The 27,499-nt window shown below is 43.1% G+C and overlaps 4 protein-coding genes across 4 annotated transcripts in view; 1 reads left to right on the top strand and 3 right to left on the bottom strand.

Moving 5' to 3' along the window:
• LRRC49 (leucine rich repeat containing 49) overlaps window positions 1-1,049 on the bottom strand; it is a 41,558-nt gene extending 40,509 nt beyond the window's left edge. Inside the window, exons 1-2 of the mRNA XM_064668703.1 lie at window positions 947-1,049; window positions 403-465 (exon numbers count right to left, since the gene is read on the bottom strand). Coding sequence (XP_064524773.1) covers window positions 403-465; window positions 947-1,000 — 117 coding nt within the window. The 5' untranslated portion in view covers window positions 1,001-1,049. The remainder of the gene's footprint in view (window positions 1-402; window positions 466-946) is intronic.
• Window positions 1,050-2,869: 1,820 nt separating this feature from the next.
• Window positions 2,870-10,877, top strand: LARP6 (La ribonucleoprotein 6, translational regulator). Its single transcript, XM_064668705.1, has 3 exons — window positions 2,870-3,257; window positions 7,562-7,754; window positions 8,856-10,877. Exons 1-3 carry the CDS (start codon window positions 3,067-3,069, stop codon window positions 9,924-9,926), a joined length of 1,455 nt encoding a protein of 484 aa, XP_064524775.1. The 5' UTR covers window positions 2,870-3,066; the 3' UTR covers window positions 9,927-10,877.
• Window positions 10,878-13,036: 2,159 nt separating this feature from the next.
• Window positions 13,037-21,368, bottom strand: ADAL (adenosine deaminase like). The gene is made up of 10 exons (XM_064668704.1): window positions 21,085-21,368; window positions 19,455-19,585; window positions 18,887-18,947; window positions 18,427-18,514; window positions 17,783-17,864; window positions 16,954-17,080; window positions 16,214-16,294; window positions 15,459-15,597; window positions 14,894-14,994; window positions 13,037-13,939 (listed from the first exon to the last, which is right to left on the bottom strand). The coding sequence occupies exons 1-10, from the start codon at window positions 21,364-21,366 to the stop codon at window positions 13,748-13,750; spliced, it is 1,284 nt and encodes a 427-aa protein (XP_064524774.1). The 5' UTR covers window positions 21,367-21,368; the 3' UTR covers window positions 13,037-13,747.
• TM2D3 (TM2 domain containing 3) lies at window positions 21,356-27,098 on the bottom strand. The gene is made up of 6 exons (XM_064668706.1): window positions 26,941-27,098; window positions 25,967-26,065; window positions 25,017-25,174; window positions 24,328-24,502; window positions 23,679-23,754; window positions 21,356-22,455 (listed from the first exon to the last, which is right to left on the bottom strand). The coding sequence occupies exons 1-6, from the start codon at window positions 27,026-27,028 to the stop codon at window positions 22,290-22,292; spliced, it is 762 nt and encodes a 253-aa protein (XP_064524776.1). The 5' UTR covers window positions 27,029-27,098; the 3' UTR covers window positions 21,356-22,289.
• Window positions 27,099-27,499: the final 401 nt, after the last annotated feature.

Raw genomic sequence — 27,499 nt, 5'->3', positions numbered from 1 at the left:
CTCATTCTTTTAGGAAAAAAGCTTCAGTGTTGGAAACCAAAATGAAAATATGGAAGTTACCAGCACATGCATATGTAGTTGACTAAATAAAGAAAAATAATCCCACCCTGTAAGGAGTACAGGAGAAAGAGGGGTTCAGGCAGAAGCATAAGAAAACACACATATATATATATGTACATATATATATAAAGCTTGTGGTAGGGTAGAGTACATTCCCCTGTTTTTACTTTATATGTCCCTGAGAGGATGAAATAAATTACTAAAATACTATCAGATACATTAGATATTATAAGTCAACAAATGACTACTGAAAAGGTAATTCCTATCTGAAAGCATACAAATTTGTATGTATCATACAACTGCTTTAATTCATACAGTTATCCAAGAAAAGGTAATAATTACTGGTTTGCTCTTATCTGGTATTGATGAGGTCTGGATAACCAGCTGAAGACCACAATTATTAACCTGCAAGTTGAAAGAAAAAGAAATTAAATGCTACGTTTGTCAAAACCCGATATCAACACCAAGAGTTAAATGTAACAATACAGGCATTTTCAACAGCAAAATGTGTCAAGAAAGGAACTATTTCGCAAAAATATCATGAAGAACACAGCAATAAGCAACGCTAAATAATTTTTAGCTTTTAAAAAAAATCACGCTGTTTTTAGTTTTAAAAATACACTGAAAGCACGACTTCCATGGGGATGCAATTCTCATCACGAAGAAAACAAGCGCTTGCATTTAAACACGCCTCTTTTCAAAAGGCAGAACATGCTAGTCTTCGGGTTTGTATGACAAAACGCGGCACCTACGTGCGAAGTAACCAGAACGATTAATAGGACCCCTTCACCGAATGGCTCACACCCCCCCTCCCAGCGCATCGCAGGGGGCGCACACACGAACGGCGCCGGGGGAGCCGCCCGCCCGCACCCCCCGCAGCACCTACCGGTGCGGGCGCGGCCCGCGGGCCCCGGCCGGTGCGGCCCTTGCTGGGCACCATGTGCCACTGTCCCTCAGCCCCACACGACCCCCGCACAGCCCCGCGCCGCCGCCGCCGCCCTGTCGGAAATGGCCCCGCCGTTGCCGCGGCGACCGCCGCTTCCGTCCCGCCCGCCGGCCGGGGCGGCGCCGAGGGGCGGGGAACCGTGAGGGGACGGAGGGATGGAGGGAGGGACGTGGCGCCGTGCGGCCGCCCCGCTGTGCCCGGTGCCGGACCGCGTTCCCCCCGCGTGGTGAAAAGACACTGTTACAGAGCCACAGATTGACAGAGCGGGTCAGGTTGGAAGGGACCGCAGTGGGTCACCTGGTCCAACCTCCCTGCTCAGAGGCAGGGTCATCCCAGAGCACGTGGCACAGGATTGTGTCCAGATGGGTCTGGAGTATCTCCAGTGAGGGAGACTCCACAGCCTCTCTGGGCAATCTGTGCCAGTGTTCGGTCACCTGCACAGTAAAGTTCTTACTCATGTTCAAGTGGAACTTCAGTTTCTGCCTGTTGCCTCTTGTCCTATTGCTCAGCACCACCGAGCAGAGTCCGGTCCACCCTCTGATGCCTCCCTTTAGGTATTTATAACCCTCGATGAGGTCTTTCCTCAGGGCTGAACAGGCGCAGCTCCCGCAGCCTTTCCTCATAAGAGAGATGCTCTAGTTCCCCAATCACCCTCATTGCCCTCCACTGGATCCACTCCAGGAGCCCCATGTCTCTCTTTTACTGAATTACAATTGTATTTTTCTGAATTCTACATCCGAGTGGCTGTTTGTGAAAACCCCTGACAGGACAAGAAGCTGGATGTACATTCCCTGAGGTTCTGTCTCAGGGAATTGCCTTGTGGGCACAGACTGGTCACAAAATACGTAAATCCCTGAGGTCAGCTGCAGTTCTTTGCTCATACCGGTCCTGACCTTGTGCCTGCCCAGGGAGGCAAACAACTCCCACGAACTCATACAAAATCAGACCCACAGTCCCTGTCTGTACTGTCTTAAAATGTGCCCTTTGTGTTTGTATTTCTGCTCCCACTGACATCAATAGCAAAGTGATGCCCTACCCAGGACATATTACAGAATGTCCCATTAGCAGAGAACTAGAGATTTGCTTAGTGATGCACGTCAGTGTATTTCATAAACAAAATATTTCATTGCTTAAGGCACGTTAAAAAATAATCCAAACCCACTGAGGCAGAGCAGTCTCAGGACGTGTCCGTGCCAACAAACCTGACTCATGAGGACTGTTTGTCACAGGGATGAGAGAAACTGGCCCCAAGTGCAGCCTCACTTTCCGTCCATCCAAATTTTTAAGAAAACACTGAAGTAATACAGACAAAGATGCCACAAATGAAGTCGTGACTTCAAGATCCAAGCTATATTTGACAGTTTAGGTCTAGACACTACTGAAAAAAAGATCTTCCCTGACTGAAGAATGAATATTTACATGGAAAATTGAAAAGTTTTTTATTCTAATCTTCAGAACATGAATGTTAACTTCACTTTAGTAGCTGAAACACTCCACTGAAAGAAAGTGCAATATTCTTAAGTTCAAAATAACCACTGTATAAGTGTTTCAGAAAAAGGGCCTCTATTTTAATTAGTTCTTAAGGGGGAATGTTTTTATTCTGTGTAAGTACCATACAGAACTATAGAGCAGACTGCTCTACAAAAACAACACGTATCCAATCATGTCCTTGTTCACTCGTGTTTCTTATTTCCAAATCTCATCCTCGGCATTTAAAACCACACTTACCCCAGAGAAACCTTTCTGAATCTCTTAAAACGCAACGCTCTGGTCGGGGCGCAGCGACTCAGCCCCAGGGCTGTACCAGGCGACGAGAAGCCGAGACGTTGCTCTCCGGCGAGGAACGCGTTGTCTTCCGATGAAATAAAAGCAATCCCGTTGGAGTCGTCAACGAGAAGGCCCCTTCAGCCGCCCGGCTGGCCTGGGGACAGCACCGCTGGAGGAGGGTCCGACTCCGCCGGGGGAGTGGAGCCGGGAGCGCCGCCCCAGCGGGAGGGGACGGGAGGGGACAGGAGGGGACGGAGGGCGGCTGTCGCAGCCCCGGCGGGCTGAGCCCGGCCATGGCCCAGCAGGAGCCGGCTGAGCCCGGGGCTGCGGGGAGCGGCCCCGTGCAGATCCGAGTGGCCGTCCAGGCAGCCGCGGAGGAGGAAGAGCGGGAGGAGGAAGAGGAGGACGAGGAGGAGGAGAGGGGCGGCGGAGCGCTGTGCCCCAGCTGCAGCGAGGAGGACTCGGGGCGGTGCGGGCGCTCCAGGTGAGCTCCCAGGAAGGGGGTCCGGCGGCAGGGCAGGGGGTCCGGCGGCGCCCCGGGCGGGGCCGAGGAGCGGGGCCGAGGAGCGGGGATGAGGAGCGGGGCCGCCGCGGTCACCACGTAACGGAGCGGCCGCGGCTGATGCAACGCTGAGGGGGCGGGTGGGAGACGGGAACCCCCCCGGCGAGGAGACACCTGGGCGGGAGCTGCCCGGGAACCGATGGCTCTGCCCGGGAACCGATGGCTCTGCCCGGGAACCGATGGCTCTGCCCGGGAACCGATGGCTCTGCCCGGGAACCGATGGCTCTGCCCGGGCTGCGGCCCCTCCGCCCCCCAGGGAGCTGCCGGAGCCGCGGCTTCCCCCTGCCACTTCACTGCCTTTTACAGAAAGGGTTTTGAGGATTAGTTGTTGTGCTTTGCTTTTTGGTTGTGTTTTTTTTTTTTTTTTTTGGTTGATTGGTTTTTATTGCATGTACTCGATATTTTATTATACAGACAGAGTTATCTCCTTAGATATTTAAGACATGGACAGACAGACCCGTGTTATGGCCTTGGAAACAAGCTGACTAGACACAAAATCAAGGCCATTAGGAATGCAGAAAAAACTGACACTTTATACTCTGCGTTTTACTGTTTGATAATGCCAATAGTGCTGTCTGCACTCAGTAGTATGTCGTAGGAATTACTAGTGGTGCCTGAGATTGCTTTGATGCCTACCAGATTATCTTACTAGTAAAAGGCACATCCAGGATTTTTGTGCCAGAAAACTGCAGAGAGACAATGCTCGTTAGTTGTAGTTCATCTTATGATTTGTACTAATGTCATACAGTAATGTACTGTGCAGATGCAGTAATATATTGTCATGTAAAGATTTACATACAGTAGCAAGAAAACCAGTATTCTGTTTGTAGATCTATCGTTTCTAATTGATTCTCTAACTTCATATCCTACCACTGACTCAGAATGAACTGCAGTGTATTATTTTAAATTACAGAGGGCTACTTGGGGAGGGGGAGTTTTTTGCAGCTGCCAGAGTTTTCAGCTATATACTACAGAAACAGGAGTTGAACACAGCTAGGCACAATTAGGATGTTTAAGCTGAGTCTGCTTAGTTTTTCCACAATCATATACAACTATTATTTTTATAAATATGTACAGCAGTCTACAGTGTTGCATTCCAATTACTGATTTCTTCGTTTTGGGAAATTCTTTACATTTGTTATCTGTGATAGTATTACTTGTGTAAGAGCTTCTAGCCCTGGCCTAGACTAGAAAAAAGGGTGGTTATTTTATCAAGCTTTGTAATACACAATAGCTACTCTTAATGCCACTTATTTATATGATAGGAAATTATTTACAAGCATTTTGAAAATTATTAGTGATGGTCTAAAACTGCTGGGAATGAGCCATCTCACTCTCCAGCTGAAGCTAGCAGACAATTTGAATTTCCCCCCCCTCAATTTCTAGGTTTTATAACTTATGAAACGAAAGCTGTTTCCCCAGTGGTCAAGCCCTGCAGTTATTTGGGAAATCTCTGGGTATTTGTGACATACAGTCCTCAGCCTTTTAGCTGCCAGGTGCTTCAGAACCATCTCCAGACTGTTGATAATAAACAGGTAGTTCTCATGTGCATGAAGTAAAGCTATTTCTACTCAAGTTTATTTTGGATGAATGTGAGTTTGAAAGGTGAATGTTGTTATGATGTTGTCAGTCTAAAAGATGTTTCACAATAGAAATTAAAATGAATGATTGCTGCAGCCACACGTTCCATTAGGAGGCACCAAGTATTGTATCCACATTTTTGTTAACAGACTTGCACTGCCTTGGAGAGATTGTACTCTCTCATAAATTAGATTACCACATACTGCTTATTAATACAATACTTTATTCATTTGGGACTCAGCTAAAACTTTTCAAAAGGCTAGACACTATCCAAACAAGTTAATATACTGTTTGTGAGTCTTGATATTTAAAACTCCAAATCTGCTCTCTATGTAGATATGTTTTCTTGTGTGACTAATGGCCAGATGAGTCACCAGGTTAAAAGATTGTTTTTGTCTGTTTTGATAAGCATATTAAAGAAATAAAATTGTGAATAACTACTAGGGTTTGGTTTATTCTCAGTGTCGACTGGGATTGATTTATCATCTACTTTTGTGGTACAGTTGATACCCTAGAGGTACTACCAGTTGATCACTGCTATGAATTAATATGGGGCTAGTTACAAATTTCTGCATTTGCTGTAGGTGGCATTTCCATACAGCACTTAGTAAGGGCTGTTGAAAGAGCCCATGGGATTTTGTAAAAGCTGAGCTGTCTGCCAAATACTACCATGTATAGGTCAGGCTGTGACCAATATGTGAGAGGTGAAATGAGGCCTGTTTTGCTCTGATTCAGTGTGTTGCAAACAACACTGGTCGTTGCAAACATGCAGTTCATTTTTATTGTTTTCTAAGGCATGATGCCCCTTTTTGTTTCCATCCAAACACCTGCAAATGTCTGTGCTAATATATTCTCTAAAACAGCCCCATCCTGAACTGAAGGTAAGCTTTTCCTAGCAGAGTGTGGATATGCAAAAAGGCTGAAATGTTCCAAGTTTCTTGTGTTGACACTAATTCTGAATTGCTAATGAATGAAGAATGAGTAGTGGGGTAAGGGAATATCAATTATGAAAAATAAACAGCACTGGTGTTTTCTTCCTTCTGAAACCAGCACCCACAGCTGGTCATCGAATATTTTTTACTATCCTAATCATAACTTCATCTATTATCCTCTACTTCTGGCATTGCCAAGTAAATTCTTTCTCTTGCTCTCTCGCCCTTCCTTTGAACTGTACCCCATTAATGGCTAGGGAGATTTTAGCAGTGGGACTTCTCGGATCATACAAGTATCCACGTATGTGCCATGATGTGCTGCCCTATCATCAGAAGAGCCATAAGAAGTAAATGGACTGGAAGCTTCAAACAGCCAGGTCCCAGAGAACTGCTGAAGCCCTCACAGGTGGGGGCATGGTCCCTGTGCAGAGCCCACTGACCTAAACATGGCCTTCAGACATAAAAGGAGCATCTGCCGAGGCAGCGCTGCGCTCACAGCCTCCAGTTCATCTCCAGGACAGAGCTGTCTCAAGGCAGGGTGACTCAGCAAGGCTGCATCCTCCCTGCCAGATCAGCCTCAGGGGACTCCAGTGTGATGCCTGCTCCCTTTCCTAGTGATTTCACAAGCTCTGCAAAAGCCATTTAAGAAAATTTTGGGCAAATGCATGGCTCCTCCTTTTTTGTTGATGAGGTATGTGGGAGACTGAAGTAACACGTGATTTATAGGATCTAAGGTACTTAGTGGGTGATTTTATTTTTTTAACAGAAACTTTCATGATGGTCCCATAACAAAACTGGATTGCTAACAGCTTAAAAAATAACTCTGGCTTAAGACAGGCTTGTGCATTAGTCACCTGTGGCTGAGCCGTTTGCCTCAATTCTAGATGGAAATGACCATTTAAATTGCTATTTCAGCAACAAACATGTGCTGTAACTGTGCGTGGCAAGGAGTTCATCTTGAACCCATGGTTGCAGTATCTCTTTTGGGATAGGATGCCCAGTAGTGCTCCATTTTGCACAGATACCTAATCAGTATGATGGGAAGGAGAGAAAAAATGAGAATGACTTCCTGAGATACATGAGCTGCTACCACACTTACATACAAAAGCCCTTATGGAAAACTGCTAGTTGTGTTACTCTGTCACTCTGGAAGTGACCTGTTGAAAGTGCAACACTCCTGTCAGTCCTGCTTTACTCTTTGGATTCCTGCTCCTGCATTCATCCAGGTAAGAGGCTTGAGAAATCATGACTGCATCATGTTGGGATATTCATCCTCAGATGTGTGAGCCAGGAAGCACATAAAGGTCAAGCCTATGTTTACTGTCTTCATACTAAAAAATAAAACACTGTCACTGGAGGAGCTTTGTATGGTACCACATACCTGTGCAACTTCATTTCATGTTTTGGTGGAGGATTTGAGTTGGCAGAGTGATTTCAAGAGGTTAGTGTGTATGTCTGCTTATTGTGCACTGAGATCAGCTTTGGGGATGATCTCAGGAACTTGACTCCTCATGCTGACTGAAAAGCTTCCTCCTCTGAGCTGGCCAGCTGTCCCAGATGGATGGGTGGTAACTGTTCAGTGCCCATATATAAAGTAAGTTGGAAGCAGCAATACCAATTGGTAAAGTGGTCATGTCTTTTCATTTTGAAAGACTATTTGAATCCACTAATATAAGATGATCTGTTGATAAAAATTATTTAATTATTTTCCAGTGGTGGGGAAAACGATGACGACTCTGAGCAAAACTGGAAACCACCAGAAAATGACCTGATCCAGAAATTAATAGCACAGATTGAATATTACTTCTCAGATGAGAACCTTGAGAAAGATGCCTTCCTCCTGAAACATGTGAGAAGAAATAAGATGGGCTATGTCAGTGTTAAACTCCTCACTTCTTTTAAGAAGGTAAGCTAACTTTTTAAGACTTGAAGTGCCTCATGTAAGCCTGATGCATCTAAAAACATTAAGAGAGATGAAAATTACATTTTATAGAGGCGATTTTACAGTCTCTATCTGCCTCTCTAAGGGGTTGATTTTGTTTTGCTGCGATGGTTAGGTTTGTTCTCATCTAGAACTTTAATAGCTGAACTCCTTCATGATTGGCTAGGGAAGTCATGCTTAAAAACATGTATGCTTTTAAATTATCATTCTGGGAGAGAGGAGAACATAGCACCTAGGATATCAGATAAAATGAATTTTTATGTCAACTATGCATGAGCAGCTGAGTAATCCTGGTAAAGTTGTATTCCTGTCTCTGAGAAGGGATGGTGAATCTGATCTTTGCAGTTGTATGAAGATCTAAAAATTAAGAGTAGTATAAAGTAACTGATAACTGAAGTCACTTAAAGGTGAGATGAGTTCTATTATTTTTTTCTTAAATTAGGAACACCAATGTAAATATGTGTATGTAACCAATTTCTAAAATTGCAACAGAAATACTTCGTCAAGATTCTACACCTAACAGTTTGCAGAGTTTTTCAGTCTGGAAGCTGAGGCACTCCTGGCTTCTTCAGACCACTTCAAACAGATTATATTGGTGAGAGATAAACCACTTAAAGGAAATAGAAAAGTTTGGGGTTTTTTTTAAGCTGAGAGTTTTGAGGGAGGAAAAACAGTTCAAGACAATGAAGTCCTAAACTTGACAGAATTTCTTGTTTGGCAAATTTAACGAAATAAACCTGCCAGAAGAACACACATTCTGATCGTGGTTCAGACCTACATGTGGAATGACCAAGCATCCCTTGAGCAGGCTTCCAGATACAGTAATGATTTCCAGTTTGAGCTTTAGTGTCAGTTCCTGTTTCCATCAGATTCAACAGGCCATGAGCTTTACAGGAGCTCACCGAGGCCCATTACAGCAGGAAAACGGTTTGCTTTTTCACCAAGTTTGCTACATGAAACTTAAATCCCTCTTTCTGTTTGTAGACTGCATCTGCCTTAAAATTCTGTAATCAAACCCGAGTGGGTTTGATCAGTTGTGGTGTTTAACCTGTGTCTGTCTCCAAGGTGAAACACCTCACCCGTGACTGGAGAACCACGGCCTACGCACTGAAGCACTCGGGCACTCTTGAGCTCAACGGTGACAACAAAAAGGTTCGAAGGAAGACTCCAGTTCCACTGTTTCCAAGTGAAAACGTCCCTACCAGGATGCTGCTGGTGTATGACATCCACATGATTTCTGAGCTGCAGCTTCTTAATAAGCAAGAAAACGGATGCATGCAAGAAAGGATAATGGAGCATCTCCTCAAAGCCTTTGTAACTTTTGGTGTCATTTCATCAGTTCGTATTCTCAAGCCTGGCAGGGACCTACCACCTGATATCAGGAGGGTCAGCAACCGGTACACCCAGCTGGGAACTCAGGAATGTGCAATTATAGAATTTGAAGAAGTAGATGCTGCCATACGTGCTCATGATTCAATGTGCACCGAAAAGAGAGAGACTGGCATGAAAGTTGTCCTCATAGGAATGAAACCGCCAAAGAAAAAAGTTCCCAAAGACAAGAACCACGATGAAGATTCCAGCAAGAGTCTTAAGAAGACTCGATCCCTTAATAAGAGAGTGGAGGAACTTCAGTTTGTTGGTGATGAATCTTCAGCAAACAGCTCTTCTGACCCAGAGAGCAATCCCACATCCCCACTGTCAGGGCGCAAACGTACTGCAGCAAACACTGCGAGTAATTTGAGCCCCATCATTCATCCAAATAACCATTTGAGTCCTAATGTGTCACCCAGATCAAGTCCTTGGAACAGTCCATCTTCACTGAGGAAAGGAACAAAAAAATCTCCGCTGGCTGAAGACAGTAAGCTTAACCCAAGCACTAGCCCTGAAATTCCAAGGAAATGTGCAGATTATTCCTCGGATAGCAGCATCACCCCTTCTGGGAGCCCCTGGGTACAGAGAAGGAAAGCCCAAACTCTCACACAAGAGAAGAGTTCCAGCAGCAGTCCCATGTTGGTTAGGAAAATACAAAATGCAGACGGTCTCCCTGTAGGGGTACTGAGGCTGCCTAAAGGTCCTGATGGCACCAAGGGATTCCACAATGGCTGTGAAAGAAGGAAGGCTATGAAGAGTGAATAAACTCTTATTTAAAAACAGGCTCACAAGTCAGCCAACTGCTGGTGACCAAGCCTGGTGAAAAACTGTCACTTCAGTGACTGAGTTAAGTCAGTATTTAATTTTACAAGCTTTTGTATTCATATAGAGACTTTATCATTTGTATATTTGGATATTTTCTCCACAGAACATGTGAGGTTGGAAGGCATCTCTGGAGATTGCCCAGTCCACCTCCTTGTCTCAAGCTACAAGAAGTCACTGAGCAGTTTGAGCATCTGTGAAGACAGAGACTTCCCTGCCTGTTCAGGTGATATGTTTCCATGTACAACCACAGAAGTGTTTCTTTACATTCAGGTGCAATTTCTGTGTTCCAGTTTGTGCCCCTTTTCCCTTTTACTGGGTATTGCTGAGAAGGGCCTAGTTCCGTGTTCTTTACTGCTTCCCATCAGGTGTTTAAAAACACTGATGAGATCTGGCCCCAGAGCCCTCTCCTCTCCAGTCTGACCTGCTCTCTAGGCCTCACAGGATGGACGTGCCAGCCTTTTAATCAGCTGAATCGCTTCGCTAGTGCACTGCCCTTACCTGCATCCGTTCCTTTAATGTATTATTTTGAAATGCCTAAACATCCAAACAGACCTATAAGTCATTCATGTACTACATCATTTGCAGAGCTGGGATCCTGAAGAGCAGTGTGTAAATACTTACAGTTTAGTGGCTGTGTTATGAGAAGGGTGGTATGTTACCAGTCTCATCATAAGGAGTTGAGGTTTTGAAGACTTTCTGTGTTTGCCTCAAAAGGAACTGAGAAAGTTACGCCACAGCGAGCAGTTGTTCTCATGTACACTGCCAAAGCAGTATTTTTTAGTAGGACCAGTGTGTATTTTCATGTGATGTGAGTAAAGACTGAGCATTGGAGACTGCTCTGTAAGTGTTCTCTCATGTAATCAGATGGAAATAAACAAAAATATTACCTCAGTCTAGATCTATTTTGTTTACTTTAAAAATAAGTTGAGTGGCACCTGAATACATAACTTAAACCTCATCTTATACCATGTAATTCTAGTAGTAGTTACTCAAAATTTCCATTGCATTCAAGGAAAAAAAGTCCTCTCCCCCACTACTGATGGTTAATTGTGTGGTGATGCTTCACTGTGACTGTGTGTCACAGTCATTTTTATATAATATTATAAACTAAACAGTGGTCACTGCTAACTTGGGATTTAACAAGCAGGCTCAGCAAGAAGTGTTTAAATTAAAATTAATTATAATCCTACCTGAAGCCAAAGAAGGAAACTGCAGTTTTACTTAAAAAAGTTAAACTCTGGAAAACTAGCCCAGAGACAGTAAGGGGGTTTCAGGTTCTAACGAACAGCTTGGGAACTGTGCATGACAAAGGTCTCATCAGATGGTGATTCTTCATTCCAAAAGTCCACATCCTGTCCAATTTCCTAAGCATAACACTTCTGCAGTGTAAATAACCTCAGTAACAGTGAGAGTCGTATGTACAGAAATCCTGATTCTGATTCTTCAGCCACCCACATAGATTCCTGGTTCTTTTACTGCACACAAATGGAATCCTCCAAGTTACCTCCTGACTCCCATTACCAAGACATAAATACTACTGAACACAAAGTGGTGTTTTTTTAAATCACCAGCACACCTGCAAATATCTGAGTGACAAGGTAAATCTTCAGAAGAGGGATTCCAGAACTCCAGATTACATACAACTGCACTGGTTCAGTCCAAATGCTTGTGTCATGAATAATCAGGGAAGTTGGTTGTTTTTAATTATAAAACTGTGCAGCATCCCTGTGCCATCGTGTACCAAACTATCTGGGGGCAGCACTACAGCTGATGCAAGGCAGTATCATGAAGACACACAGAAGTAAATCACATGGAAATATTGGGAATTATATGTAATAACCCATGTTGTTAAAAAGTCTGTAAGACATTGTATACTTGCAGAAAAACAAGGAAGTTGAAAATATCAGCATATACCTGGGCTATGCTCTAGAATTAACACTTCTGCATGTCACATTCCACATGACAACCTTAAAAATCCAATTTACTTCCATATAACACCAACAGTTTGGAACTAAAAGTCTCGGACACTAATGATGAGTCTTATCTTGCTTTAGAAAATTTTACACATGATACAATGAACACTGAGGATGACTCCTTAGTAAATAAATAAGTCTACAGTTTTTCTTCAATAATAAATCAAATACTGTGTTACTGAAGAGTTATTAGAAGGCCATGAGCTATGAAATACTCTAAACTTATATGAGAATGCCATCTTATTTGAGATTATTAACATATACTTAACTATAAAATTCCAGAAAGCTGCTCCACCTGTCTTTAGAGAGCTTTCAATAAGAAAGAAAAAATACATTTATCATGGCAATTATTTTTGCTAACAGAAAATACAGACAAACGTGATCAAACAGCAACTGATAACGTGACCAGTGAAACTACTTAAAAAGTAATTTAAAGTACTGCTTATAGAGAAAAAGTCAACATATGGTCTTATTCTGGTTCAGATAATATATAAACCCACAGCTCTGCTCCACATAATTTCCCTGCATCTCCAAAAGGGAGATGTTTTCTGCTTGGAAAATATTCTGTGGAAACCTCCAGCAGACACACAGACATACCAACTTCTTTGCTATCCTCTTCCCCAGCCTTATTGCCTCTTAGGAACCAGAGCTATGTTATGCTGACTGTATTATGAACAGCTTTTGTATCATTAGACACACATTCAGTATTCCTCATGGAGCCCAGAACGTTTGATGTTTAATTAATCAATGTAAAAGGACTGTAGGTAGGAAACACCTTCTCTCCAGATACTTCCTGCACTAGCCAGCAGTGCCCAGTGTTGGATACTGCTGCATGTGCATGTTCAGAGACATTCTGAACCCTCAGCACCAAAACACACACGCCAAGTGCACAGAGAGGGCACAGTGAACCCTGTGGCTGCCCGAGGCAGGGAGCCCTGGCTGCAGTTTTGTGGCTGGCAGGCAGCTGGTCTGCTGCAGGGACTCGCCCCCAGGGAATGCTGCTTCTCTTCTGCAGAGCTCAAACACCCACATCCACACCTCACATCCACGGCTCAAAGGGGTGCTTTCAAAAACACGGAGGTTGAAGGTATTTTTATTGCCTTTTTTTTTTTTTTTACACAACAAACAGCAACTCTAAAAAGCATTTTAAGAACGAGACCACTTTGCACAAGTAGCTCAGGTACCGAAGGCGTTCACGACTCTCAACTGCCTGAACGCCACCGAGAGCACCAGCATGTGCCACACAATCCACAGCAGCCTTCAGTCATACATGTACAGCAATAAAAACAGAGAAAATGTTAAATTCCTTTGGGACAAATAGTTCATTCTCCCTGAGTTTGTTTCTGTCTTCACATTCAACCAACTGCTCAAAACCTGAAAACAGTACAACCCCCAGATATACACACCACACATCCAAACTGCTTGGGGAAACGCTGCCAACAGAGACACTTGAAACACCAACAGCTGTGCCTTCATTTTGTTCCAGCTCTCAAATATTATAATGACATATTTCAACTAAGTATTTTTTTAAAATGTCATATCAGCTGACAAGAAACAACGTGACAACACATTTGGAGTTTTGGTCACTGGTTGAGAGCCACTCCCAACTATAAAAGAACATTTACTACTGTCCCCACCAACAACGGATACATTCCCATCACCTTCATTTTGCACAAGCAGTTTATGGCTGGGTTTATAACCCTGAAGTCTGAAAAAAGCTGGGGACTTCAGTAAAAAATGCTTATTAACTCACCTACCACACCCGAGCTGTTTAGAACAACAGTTTGATTAATCAAACAGAGCTGGCTTCAGTTTGCACCATTGTTCCCTGAGCTTGGATTTCACTGCATTTGAAGCAAAAATATAGTTGATTGACTCATAGGAAAGATCCCACATCTGTGATCGAGTCAAATTAAATGTTTTTGCAACCAGCTCATACTCTTGTGATAGTTCGGTTGCAAAGACGCCTTTATCATCAGTCTGGAGTTACAGTGAAAGAAAAGAAAAAAAAAAGGTTAAATTAGTTCCTCTACATGAAAAGAAGTCTTTTTCTATACATACAAACCAGTTTTATCTTCCTGTCTCACATTTTATTCCACGGTTCTTTCATCCGTGCATAATTATTTCATCTCTTTTTGCCCTATTTTCACTCAAAATGAATTAACTATTCAAACATAAATGAAAACTTCTTAAAATGATGGCATTATTCATCAAGAAAATAGGATTCCCTACTAAAATTGCTAGAAAGATGGCTATCAAATGCTGCATACATTCAAGCTACGTGCAGGTCTCCTTATTCCTCTTTTTCTTTTCCTTAGATCTGGGAACTAGAGCATACTCTGTGTTCCACATCTTCAAGGAAGAAACTCTCTGACCCTTTAGACAATAAAGTATTGAGGCTTATTTTAAACATAAGCACAATGCTATTATATTTATATACACACACTTGAACAATGCTACAGATTTTGGGGGTTAAACCAATAGGATGATGGTAAAATCCTGCAGCACAAGTACTTGGCACCTCAGTGTTTAAGGACTTTAACGAGCTGTCAAGAGAACACAAGAACTCTCACCCAACACAATGGACCCCCTGGTACACACAAGTGTTATGTGCAAGCATTGGACCCTGTGTTTTAGGGGAAACCTGTCAGTATGCAAACATCTATGAAGGTCATTGCACTTATAGCTGATCATCTTATCCACACAGAAAAACAAGACCTGGCTTTACAACAGAACCAAGAGAAGTACTATCAATTGCCCTTTGTATTACCAGCATTTCTCAAACTGAACATTCTGATTTCCTGAAAGGGAATGATTTGCTACAAGGTCAGAAACTGTAAGTCAGCCCCGATCCATTAAAGGAGAAATGCTTCTCCAACTTCACATTAGTTTGGCTCTTTGCCTAAATACATGGTTAGAAATCAAAAAACTTACACAGAGCACTGCAGGATGGCCCATGCTGTACCAGTATCCAAAATGGTGTTTGTCACAGGAAGGCACCGTCTGAGATTTTATGTTTGATGTCATGCAGAGTTCTATAGAAAAAAAAAAAATTAGGATATATATCAAAATGAGAGACATGTTTTTGACACGTTAATTGAGTTATTTCTGTTCCTGAATAAAAATTAAAGTCAGCTACTGTTGTTTCCTCTATTTTCTAACTGCTTCTTTGGTAACTTCTTCTGAGGAAAGTTTAGTAATCAATTTCTACAGGGTACAAAATTTGGGAGCTTGCAAACCAGATACAGAATCACCACAGTCTTGCACAGTAACTGTAAGTTATAATTCAGTTTTGTTTTCATCTGAGACATCAATTGTCTGTTGCCACAAACACATCAAAAATCCCCAAAGCATTATGAGTGTACCTGGAGGGCAATTCCCACTGCCATGTTTGCCTAAGCCACATCTGGTCCAAGACAAACTGGAGTCACTGGATCAGCAGTCCATGTGCCATTCTGAAATCTAGAGGTTGAGCCATTGTAAATATATTTTTCCTTACCAATTGGTATCCGGTTCTGTCGAACAATTGACACTAACTCTTCTGAACCTGCTGCTGTGGAGTTGAGAAATGTTCCATGTCCAATTCTGTCAGGAGGCAGGCCCAGGAGAATTTTGGTCTCCTCTTCTTTATTAGGAATCTAGAGGGGAAATATTTTACATTCTGTCAAGGCAGTGTAAAGCAGCATATTAAATAATTGCAGTGGACTTCAAGTTCTTTTTTTACAGCATCTCTTATCCAAAAGGAAGTGTTAGTGAAATAGGAACAAGTATAGATAGGCCTGTGACATCCTATGTCCGGCTTAATTTCCTGAAAAAATAAAAGTATCTTCAGGATTTATCAGATTTGTCAGAGTAAACTCCAGTCACCACTTCAGCAGATTGTATGGCAAAGCCCAACTCTCTGCTAATACAAGCAAAGCTAACAGAGCTCACTACTCATGAGACTGCACAGATTTCATTATACAAGATTTACAGTAAAATACCAGGAAGAAAACAGTGGATCTCTTAGAATGTTACTAATTTCAATTTCACACCTAAACCCCCAATACAGCACAGGAAGCAATAATTTGACTGTTCTGATTTGCAACAGATTGTTGAAGATTTCTCCTTGTTTTCCTCTCTCTTGTCAAATGCCCCAAACCATTAATACTTTGGTCCGAGAAGTTCCAAACGTACAAAAGGTGATTTTAATTTCATCAAGCTTTTCCTGAAGTGGGAATTACAGAGAGGCACCAAAATAAGGAAAACTTTTACCTCAGAAAGATGCAATGCCAGCTTTAGACCTGCTTTTTTTGCTTCTGAGAGTGGCTCCAAAAAATCCTGACCGTGTCCTGCCTGGCAGACAGAAACACATCACTGTTCTAGAGCTTATTTGACAAAACCCCCACCATTGCCATAATTGAGAAACTATCAAAATGCTTCATTCAAATACAGTTACATTGAATATTTCTCTTTTCCCATTACTTCACTTGGAATGAATGCAGGAAGTCACACAGCCTTCTGCCAACTCAGACAAACGAGGCAAACATCAGTAGCTCAGATGATGCCCATGACCTAAAGCCAACTGTCTTGATTTTGATACCTTTTATACAGCTCCCACCCTGAGTTATTCCACAGCTGTCCTCAAACATTTTTGCTTTCTAATTATGCAACAAGCATTTGGTGCAGCTAAGCAAAATTGAAACCAGTATCAACTTGCCCCCACCCAGTCAATCTGACTGGGGCAACTCAGTTACAGACACGTACCAGACAAACACTGCTTTTCAGTGGCTCTTTTCTCAGAGTCACATATTAATCTATGGGTTTTTTGTTAGAGTATTTGCCCCTTACAGCAAGAGGGATTAACCTGGTAGCAAGACTACAAGCAATCTATTCCAACTAGCAACAACATCAGGCAAAAACTTGTAGGAACAAAGCATGGTTAGAACTGCTTGCTCTTATGCCACAGTACATGTTTATCTTCAAGAACAGACCAAAATGAACCAAAAACTTACAGTGGGATCACCACTGAAGTCAAGTCCTACTACAACCCCATCACTGGAAAGCAGGAACTCTTCAGCAAGCTTAACAATCTCCTTAGCAACTGCTGGGCCATCTCTTCTGTTTATTGCTATTAACAACCTGGGATAGAAATGCATGTATTAAATTATATATAAGTTGTAATATCAGGAGCTCAACAGATCTGACACCAACAAAAATGGCACTTCACATCCTCCATGGCTGAGTATAGAAACTATTTGTATAGGAAACTACTCAAAGGAATGAAGGTACCAAAGTGCAGGGAGACACAAATAGCTAAATAGGTTGGCCTGTGACAGGCAATAGCACACATGAATGATGAGAATTCTTCAGCTTCCACAAAAAAATCTGGTAAGGGTTGCTGCTGAGACTCTAAGAGACAGGTGAGCAGACCACCTCCAAGCAGCCACTGACACCTTCTGAAACTTATCTGCTGGTCAGGACCAGCTCTCCTTTACAGCAGGCCTCTTGTACAGCTAACCAAGCAAAATCTCTGCAATGAATCTAGGCTATGAAAAAGGAACCTTTAATGCAAATTCCATGAAAAACACTGCTTTTCCTGAAAATGTTGCAGAGAATGGACAGGCATAAAGCTGAGAAGTTTTACATCCAATTTCCTTCTCTAGCAGTAAAAAAGATAAAAATTCAGGTTCTCATATGTATTACCTGTTTCCACTCCATGTAATCTAGTCTAAAAACAATTTTCTCTCCTACACTGATGGCTTTTAAACCTCTCTGCAAACATGACCAAGCATCAGAATACACAGAACCTTGGAAAAGAGGTACTCCACATGGTTTATTTACCTTACATCTATATCCAAGCCTTCCTCTTGACACTGCTTTATACCCTCAAGTACAGTTTCAACATACATCCTTCTGGTCATACCTACAAACGCATACACACATTTGGAACAAACATATTTTAATTAATTTCATTATACTGCAGACTCAGCTCTCTAGCCTCCTTGATTTTACTCCACAGTCTTCTAATCCATATAATTCTAATTCTAGCTGCAAATATAGCTTTACTGTGAAGCATACATTTGAACTAAACCTCCTCCTAAGCACCTGGAAAATTGAAAACAACTTTGTGTGAACCACAGAGTCAAAACAGGAATTCTCTTACGTGTTTCTAAAAGAAAGCAAAAAATAAAGTAATAAAAATAAAATAGGTCAGCTCTTAAAAATATTAGCAGACTCAGATGTCATAATCAAGCAAATAATAACCCAAACTCTTGGGTAGTAGAATTATAGCCAACACATTTTGTCCTCAAAAATCTAATAGTAAAGTAACATGCTTTTTACATGGTTAAATCTTTGGTTTCATATTTAAAATATGTATTTTTTATTGAGCCAACTAAATTTGACTTTACTTGTTATTAACATAGTCTTTAACTAAGTTTTATAGGGCATCAAGCTTACAAATTGAAAACAAGAACAGACTGTACCTGTGGACTTTACTTCTCTTGGAGTGCTCCTCAGTTCCAGATACTTGACACCATCATCAGCAAATTCTTTAATGACATCTTTAGTTATCTGATTAAGTAACAGTGTATTCAACATCACAAAAGTAATGCTTATAATTGTTTATATTTTCCTTTAGAACTAGAAGACTCACTTATTGTTTTGTTGTGAAACACTTGCAACAGTGTCAGTCCCTGATGTGTTTTTAGTACCCAACAGACATGATGTTTTTAAGGCATTATCAGTCCAAGCACCTGAGTGGTTGTAACGATCACCATATTGAAAGTCCACTGCTTTAACAAAAATTAAGTGTAGGAGTTATATGAAATCCTGAGTTTCTAAATTAGTTTTACAATAATTATTCTGACCTCCAGTTGATGTTGCTACTGGGAACCCAATGCTCTTAATCCAGCCTTTTTTTAAATGAACTTTTATTTAACTTACCAGTAAAATATCTTCAGTCCTAGTGGTAACCTGATAGATGATCTGAAACATCTGAAAGCATCTAAAATAAAAAGTTAAATGAACAAACATTGAATGAGTATTCAGGAAAAAAAAAAATCTACGCTCTGAAAACATGCTCAGTAGGGTCAATTAACCAGCTTGCAGCTTGAAATAAAAAGACCATCTGAACAGCACTTTCTGATTTTAGATGCTAACAAAGCATTTGCAACAAAAGTTGTTGTTATTACTATTATCATAAAGTTTTTTGAAGTGTAAAGGAAAACATGAAGTTTCCAAAAAAAGGAAACTCTGTGAGTCAATTTTCTCTGAAAAGCATATGCTGTAAGTAAAAAATTTCAATCCTTTAAAGATGGAATTAATTACATGAGATTTCCTTTTAGTCTGCAAGCACCTAAGAAGTTATTCTGGAGATACAAGTATCAAAAATTTCTAACAATTACACTATGAAACTTGAAATTTATTTTCTGTAATCAGTGTATAAGGCCACACATTTCTCTGTTTTCAACTTAAAAAACCCTCAGTAAATCACACACACGTGCATACTCACTCCTCTAAGGTTCTTTTCTTTCCTTTGTCAATCACAGTCATTCCATTCTGGATCTGAAGGTTTGGCTTCTGGGCCATGAGCTTCTTCATGGTGGCAGAACTGATACAGCCGTTCAAATGAGCATGCAGTTCCTAGGGAAAAAAAATCCTGTGGACTGTGAAAAGGATGGCTTCTGCAACTTGTTTGTACTGCTCTTCTTGAACCCTACACCAATATTTCACTCCGAGAGGGAAAATAAAATAACAGTTATCTCTGTGTTTGGCTAATAATAATTTCCTCACGTTTTTTCAAGTTCAACTGAGACTGCCCTGTTTGTTTGCTCTCACTTGGTGGCTGCTGTTGGCACTGGTCTCCATGGAAGCACAGCTGGCTCAGGAAAGAGCTCTCCTGTCAATTGTTGGAGTGGTGTGAGCCAAGGTGAGGAGGAAGCCAACAACCACCTCAGTATTAAGTACACTAATGATTCAAGAACTCTCCCCACCTACTGCAAGTTAAGTGTACATGTGCACCATTCAAAAACAGCAACACGTGTATGTTCATTCACCTTTCTTTCGTTCATACTTTGAAGTTTCAACTCACACCAGAAGTGCAGCAAGATGCTGCCATGAACAGCAACTGCACTCCTTTGCCTGAGGCTTCTTTCTGCCTGACTGTGGACAGCCTGACTTTGGGCTCCAAATCTATGATCCTCAGCTCCATTCTGCACTTCACCTTTGCTCCTTTTCTTACCTCCTCGCTCCTGACATACAGAACACTCCCTAGTGCCCTCCCAACCCATTCAAAAGGTATCTGCAAGGCATCTGCTTTGCTACCTACCCCTTCATCCCCCTGTACAGATTCCTCTTACTGGGAAAAGAAAAACTGGAGAAATATCTCTTCATGTCTTTCACTGGAAAACATGTTGAAATTGTAACTCCAGCTAAGCACCAGGAGCTGTGGCTCCTTACTGCTCCAGGAAACCGAGCCAGATACACAGTGCTGCGACTACCTTACATTTTTCACAGACTTACAATTGAAACACCTCATAGAATTCTCTCAGACGTTAACAATACACCCTGAAAAACGACTTACTTAAAAGGAGCACGGGAACGCGAGGATGGTGCGGTCTGAGGCGGGTTTGATCGTGCATCTGTGCAGGTTCTGCCCTGCAGGACGTGCATCGGCTCTTGCAAGCGCGGCACGGGAGCCCCGATAAATCCGCACGCACCCGCATGCAAGGCTTGCACAGATATGCCCTAAGTAAGGCACACCCTCGGGACATGGAAAAAATAGCGTTATCTGAGCCAGACTTTTTAGGCCAGACTGGAGGGAAGAGGACAAAAAGATAAAACGAAGATCGCGCACAACTGATTTAGGTGGGATTAGTCGCTGAGGTCTGTAAACAAGCTGGACAGGGCAAACACACTTTCCTGTGGGGTGAAGGGCCTCAGAAAACGCGCGTTGGGGAAAAACCCCCGAGCCAGCAGCAGCGAGGGTCTGTCTGTGTCTGTGTGTCCGTCCGCCCGCCTGCAGCGCGGGTGCTCCGCCAGCCCCGGCCCCGCCGCCCCCCTCCCGCCCGAGCCCGGGGCCGGTGCCAGGCCCGAGGCCGCCGCAGGGAGGGCCCGGGCCCGGCCGCCCCCCCGCCGCTCACCGCTTTGGGCAGCCGCCGGTAGAAGAGCAGCTCCCGGTCCCGGTCCCGGTCCCGCTCTGCCGCCATGGCCGCGCCTGTGCCGGCGGAGGGCGGGACATGCGGGGTCACGGCGGCACCGCCCTGGCACCGGGCCCGCCCCCGCCGGGACCCGCGGGACGGAGCTCCCCGGCAGGACCCGCGGGACGGAGCTCCCCGGGGCAGCGGCCGCTCCGCCCCCTCCCGCCAAATGCAGCGGGAGCCAGGTGAGATCACGACAAACACCGTCCGTATATTTAATGCCATAAAAGCTTCGAGTCGCAGTTTATTCAAGCGATGCGATTTGCAGCCCGGCTGTGCCGCAGCAGCGGCAGCTCCAGCGCCGTGCACACACCGCCGGGTATTTACCGCTACTACACAGTCAGTTATTCCACTGTAATGGCACTAGTCCGCTACATTATCATGTCCCGGAGTCCTAAGTGGATAAACTCGTGGATTACATTGCCAACCCCTTTTTAAAGCAATTTGTCAAGCTTGCTAGCACAAGATTAGGAATTGTAACTTTTCACCGGTCAAACCCAACCAAAACAAAGAACATTAAAAAAGTCTGTTTAAATTATTTCATGTTTAGTTTTTAGTGTTTCTGCAACCTAATTCTAAAACCCCCACAATTTTAAGTCAGGTCCATAGGCAGATGTTAGCTCTTGCTATGTCCTAGAACAAGAGATGAATATAATTAACATCATAAAACATGGTGATCTACATAATACCAGCATAACTCAGGCAAATAAAGAATCCTTCCACAAATACAAAAAAAAAAAATTACTGACATATTTAGGAAAGTTAGGTTTAAAGTTAAATTCAAGCATAGGAATATGAAGTTAAAAATTCAATATTCAAGTTAGTTTGCATCCCTTTTGGGGCCTGACAGTTCAATCATCCAAGTTCAATCACAGTGCAGAATTTGGTTAGCTATTCAACTTTTTTTCATAGAAAAATAACATATCCATAGAAGAAATGAAATTAATTTCAACTTACTCAGTGATCCACTCTTTTATTTCACCTTAGTTAAAGGCAAACCAAGTACAGATACTGTACATTAAAATGTATGCACACAGAACAAACAGTTGTTCTTCATTCTACCTTAAAGGCTCAAATCTCCACCTTCTTCTTTTATTTAGAGCCCTTCCCAGGCAATGACTCCTCTCTGAAACACACTGCACCCACATTTAAATATAAAGAGAACCATCTGCAGGTCCCACATAGCCAACACCTATGAGCAGCACATCGATCAGTGTCCATATTCCAAGTCCTCCAAAGCTGAAGAGTTTCCCCAGACCTTCCCGCCACTGGCCCAAATAGAAACGATCGGCACCAAATCCACCAAGGGTGATGCTAAAAGAAGAAAAATATGATTCATTATTATTATTTTTAGAGGAGCTCAGCTTAGGCATCCATACACACTGACATACCTACAAGCCAACGACTGTTTTGCTCTACACCATTCAAGAAACTACACATATTTCGTTGTAAAAGAAGAGTTATTTAATAAGAAAAGCTCTGGATGAAATACTGTTATTTCTTAGCTAATTAAGACTATCCAGAGACTTCAGGTTTTCGTTCATGACAAGCAAGAAACCCAAAACTCTCAAATTCATAAATGTGTCTCAACTCTTCTAAACTAGCAAAAGGTAAAAACCTGCAACAAAGAAGCAACAGAAAATTTCCAAACGCTGCATTCAGACCCACACAGGAGTCAGGCAACAGTAAGTTTCTCCAGCTGATGGCAGCAAGAACAACTCTTGCTCTAAAGGGAAGTATGTCAGATCACTTCCTTAATCACAGAAGTACTGTATCTTTGGCTCCAGGAACAGTGTCCCTACCTAATTTATCATATTAACCACTTCTGAAATATTAACATTTAGTGAAAAAGGTCTCACCACCAAAAGAACTTCAGTTACTTTCAAACTGCTATCCTGGTGCTCTAATGACTTATTCCAAAAATAACCTTTACTGTTTGTTTCAATATTGCTTCCCTGGTCTCTTCCCTAATAATTGGAAATGCAAGGAACTTGGTCTTGAGGCATTTCCAGCTGTAAGAGCTGGGAAGGAACCCGTAACAAATGTGTACAAACTGCAGCCAGCTCAGTGACACCTATCAAATTCAGAAACAGCTCCATTCATTTCAAATGCCAAGTAGTAATGTGAGCAATTCCCAGCCCTAATTGTTTAAAAACATAGGAAAAAATGTAAGAAAAACATAAAAATCTGCAGATATCACCACACAAATAAAAGCCAACATGCCCTCTCTACTCAAAAAATGGATCACTCTGTGAAGCCTAAGAATCATTGGCATTTACTCTGAAGGAAGTACATTTAAAGCAGAAATGGGGTAACTGTTTTCTCTCTGGCTCTGTTTGCTGAAGGGAGCAAGGACTGTTACATCTGAAACCTTCAGGCACGATATGCCCCCACATTCCAAGCTATTCCAAGACTATCTGAAATACTGGTTATTCAGTGCACTGTTAAAAAATACCAAGCAGAAAGCCACATAAATTGAAGATTTTATAGACAACTAATCTATTTTAGCTTGACATTATCTAATAGTTCTTGTGTACCTTAGTGCCAAGGCAGTAGACCACTTATAACCTCCAGTCCAATTGCAATAGAGCATCTTAGGAAAGACACGGTTACCTAAACATTGGAAAACATAAAAACCTTAATGTAATAAATAAAGACCATATAATGAGTAAGAAAATGACAAGCAAGAAGACACTGTATTTATCCATCAGGGGTCTAAAAGGGTTGACACTAACTGAAAAAACAACTATCAACACAATATATACCCTACAGTTCCCAGTTCCATCAGTCTTTGTCCCTTCATCAGAAAAGCCACTGAAGAAATAGGGAAAAAAATTAAACTAGTGGGGTGGAACCAGCATAAATTCTTTTAATTACCCTATTGAGACATTTGATATCAATTCTATTAGTGGTGTCCAAATAAGTTAAACTCGTACAAGTTGACAAAAGTAAAAAGAACTATTTTGTCTTGTGTGACAGTATACAACAGCATAATGAGACAATGTTTGCAGTTACATGTCACTATTATGCTCAAAAATGAAAACATAACAATAAAAAAATTCAACAGATTAATCAGGGTGCAGACTGTTACTGCAATGGACGTAAACATTGTATTCATCCATTACAAAAACCGTCAAATACTTCAGAAAAAAGCCGCTTTGCAGAACCTGGCTTAGCCCACCTTACCCAGACAATGAATGTGATCCCGGACTGTACAAGTGGCATTGTATCGCTGGCGTGGGCAGGAAACTGTCATGCAGTTGGTGGAGTTGGTGCAGACATAGTCACTTGTGGCAAGCTGCCAGCAAAACTGGCACGTCATGTTAATCGTGAAGTTCTCCTGCTCGTGGTTATTCTCATCCTGTGAAAGGACAGCATCATCACTTCCATAGTATTGAAAACAAAATCAGTGTGCAGTATCAAAGTACATTTTGGGCAAAACTGCTCTGTTTGCTACTTCTTATGTAGTCAAGTATATCAGAAAAATCAACATCAGAAAACCAACAAAGAGTTATTAAAGTCAAGTTTAACATTCCTGATTCCTCCAATCTAAGGCTACTGCCAAAAGGACTCATTCAGTCTCACCTGTAAGGTCAGTTTGTAGCTCTGACAGGTATTTAGTCTCCCCATCTCAAAATGGTTTGACTGGTTCAACTCAATGGCATGGCCAAGTAATGAAAAGATCCAACACAAGAAAGGCAAACCAGGGAAGGGCAGACTTGCCTCTTCAGCAACAGCCTACAGTGGTGATCAAACATATCACAGAACTGCAAACCTGCCTGCATCAGAACCTGGAAATCAGTGCTCTGGATTTTAAAACAAGATGCCACAGATAATTACTTAAATTTAGGGTTAAAAGTTAACAGGTTACTTACAACACAATGAACATGTGGCTTGACCTTGCAATCAAAAGTGGCCAGCTTCCCATATATACAGGAGTGGTTTGTGTTGCATGTCATGCAGTCTGGTGGCAATCTACTGCAAAGCCCGTTGCTGGGACATTTAATCATGTAAGGTGGAATTTCTGTGCTTTCTGAAAGGGGCAATAAGTGAATTAAGAATCTGAATTAAAAAAGCTAAATAGTCTAAAGTATATATAGCATTTTTTTAATACATATATATACATATATAAACACAGGCACTGACGTGGTATAAAGGGCTTTTCCCACTACACACTGAGCAGCATTCCCAGCCGGGGAGCCACACAGTGCAAGCAGGGCACCCACCAAGGACTCTCACACAGAAGCTCCACAGAGGACACCACGGCAACACTTCAGCAGAGAACCAGAAGAGAGCTTACGTGGATTAGTGCCGCCTCAGCCTGCGCTTCTCACAAGTAATCACTTTAGCACAGCAGCAGGGTGACACGGGTAACCTACTTTCAGTTCAGCTCTAATTAAGGTTACAGCTCACTCAGCCATTTGCTGTTTGCATGTGCACAGAATCACCTCTGAGACTGACTGAAATGCTGTTCTTGCTGGCAGTTCTGACGCACCCCCAGGGAGCTACAGAGCTGTGCTGATGGTGGATAGGGAACAGGAACAAGTTCTTGCAGAATGCTGGAGTCTTTCAAGAACTTCCACCATCCTGACAGGGTATAAATCACACCAACCACAATGGCAGTTTAACCAGCCATTTTCTAGTTCTTATATGGGCCACTTGTCTAATTAGAAACTAATTGTTATGGTCATTGAAGAGTAATTCATAATGTGTTATATACAATGCTTCTTACCGCTATGAAAAGCACATACAGGTTTCTAAGACTCAAGACACTGAGGAGAAGGGCTCACAGACAACAAAGAGAAGAGACAATATAATACCATACCTGCTGCTTTAAAATAGGGAGTATTTGTACTTGTTGAGGTTAGGCTTTTTGCCAGTGTAGACTGTGGCTGTGAAAGCTTTGTTGTCATCAAAGATCCCGCTAGAAGAAAAAAACATGGAGAAAGTGATATTTCTAGAATAAAATTAACTTTCAGAAACAGTTTGATTTCAGCACGTTGATATGAAAATACAAGTGGAAAGTGTAAGGAGATTAGAAAACTCTGCTTTCCTGTTCTCTTAAGAGCAGGATGTTTATGTTAAACATTAAAATGAGCATTAGAACAGAACCGTTCCTTTCAGACAAGGAACTACACTTATTTTCATTCGGTCTTATTTTTTGATCCATGAGAAGTAAAAGCACTGCTCAGAAAGCAGATTTTAGTTTAGTGAAGCCATGCAGGTAATTTTTTGGCAGCTGGAACAGAAGAACTGGCCGGCAACCCCGGCGCTGTCTGTGCATTGACTGCGCTCTGGTCTGTGAGACCCCCGCGGCTGCGAGGGCTCGGGGCCGTGCAGAGCTGCAATGGGCCACCACGAGCCCTCACAAGGGAAGGAAGGGTGAACAGGTTTGTCACACCCACCCACCCACCCACCCTGACGGTGCTGCGGAGCCCCAGGACCTCGCCAGGTCCGTTTTGGGTCAGACACATTCCCGACAAGGCGCAGCACAAAAGGTGCTGTGTAATAGAGCAGCGGACGAGCCGGCGAGCGGGGCCTGGCCCGTGTTCTGCCCTAACACCGAGCACCTCAGCCCCAGCCCCGCAGCGCCGGCACAACGAAACGCGTCCACGCCCGAAGCACCCCGTTCCTTTCCCCAGCCAGGGAAGCGGCAGCGCATCCTCCCCGCACCACGCTCACCTCCGCAGCGGGACCCGCCGGGCGGGCTCAACCCTGGCCGCGGCCGCTCGGGACAGCAGCCCCCACGCCCGAGGCGGCTCCCCTGCCCCCTTCTCGCCCCCCACCCGCCCTGCTCACCGCGGCCGGAGAGGACGGAGAGCTGGGACAGGAACAGCGCGGCCCCGCAGAGACCGCGCAGGGCGCGCAGCACCCACAGCGCCGCCATCTTGGCTCCGCCTGCCGGGCCCGCGGGGGCGGGGCCATCACACCCCGCGTGAGGGGCGGGACCGCGGTGACTGCGGGCGCGGCCTCTGCCCCTCAGGCACCGGGCACTGCTGTCGGCCCTCTGCCCTGCTCTCTGCGTATTTCTCCCTGTAGGAAACTTTACATTATTTTTACTGATTTCTATTTAACCTCATCAATACATATAAGTACCTCAAAGGCGGGTGCCAAGAGGAAGGTGCCAGACTCTTTTGGGTGACAGGACAAGGAGCAAGGGCCGTAAACTAAAACACAAGAAGTTCTCCCTCAACATGACGAAGAACTTCTTTATGTTCAGGGTGGCAGAGCACTGGAACAGCTGCCCAGAGAGGGCTTCAAGGTTCCCTCTCTGGAGACATTCCAAACCAACCTGGACCTGTTCCTGTGTCACCTGCTCCAGGTGACCCTGCCTGAGTGATCTCCAGAAGTCCCTTTC

This window comes from Pseudopipra pipra, chromosome 12 (assembly GCF_036250125.1).
Source record: "Pseudopipra pipra isolate bDixPip1 chromosome 12, bDixPip1.hap1, whole genome shotgun sequence".
In the NCBI taxonomy this organism is placed as follows: Eukaryota; Metazoa; Chordata; class Aves; order Passeriformes; family Pipridae; genus Pseudopipra; species Pseudopipra pipra.
This window is presented reverse-complemented; position numbering and strand designations above follow the sequence as displayed.

Bases quoted from the DNA above. Each gene is read 5' to 3' on its own strand.
- LARP6 (XM_064668705.1), top strand. From the start codon at position 3,067: ATGGCCCAGCAGGAGCCGGCTGAGCCCGGGGCTGCGGGGAGCGGCCCC. The intron at 3,258-7,561 runs GTGAGCTCCCAG...ATTATTTTCCAG, and splicing joins GGGCGGTGCGGGCGCTCCAG to TGGTGGGGAAAACGATGACG. The intron at 7,755-8,855 runs GTAAGCTAACTT...TCTGTCTCCAAG, and splicing joins TCCTCACTTCTTTTAAGAAG to GTGAAACACCTCACCCGTGA.
- ADAL (XM_064668704.1), bottom strand. From the start codon at position 21,366: ATGGCATTAAATATACGGACGGTGTTTGTCGTGATCTCACCTGGCTCC. The intron at 17,081-17,782 runs GTAAATAAACCA...TTTCTATCCCAG, and splicing joins GGCTTGGATATAGATGTAAG to GTTGTTAATAGCAATAAACA. The intron at 16,295-16,953 runs GTAAGTTTTTGG...TCTGTCTGCCAG, and splicing joins ACTTCAGTGGTGATCCCACT to GCAGGACACGGTCAGGATTT.
- TM2D3 (XM_064668706.1), bottom strand. From the start codon at position 27,028: ATGGCGGCGCTGTGGGTGCTGCGCGCCCTGCGCGGTCTCTGCGGGGCC. The intron at 24,503-25,016 runs GTAAGTAACCTG...GTCCTTTCACAG, and splicing joins AGCCACATGTTCATTGTGTT to GATGAGAATAACCACGAGCA. The intron at 22,456-23,678 runs GTACACAAGAAC...TTCTTCTTTTAG, and splicing joins TCTACTGCCTTGGCACTAAG to CATCACCCTTGGTGGATTTG.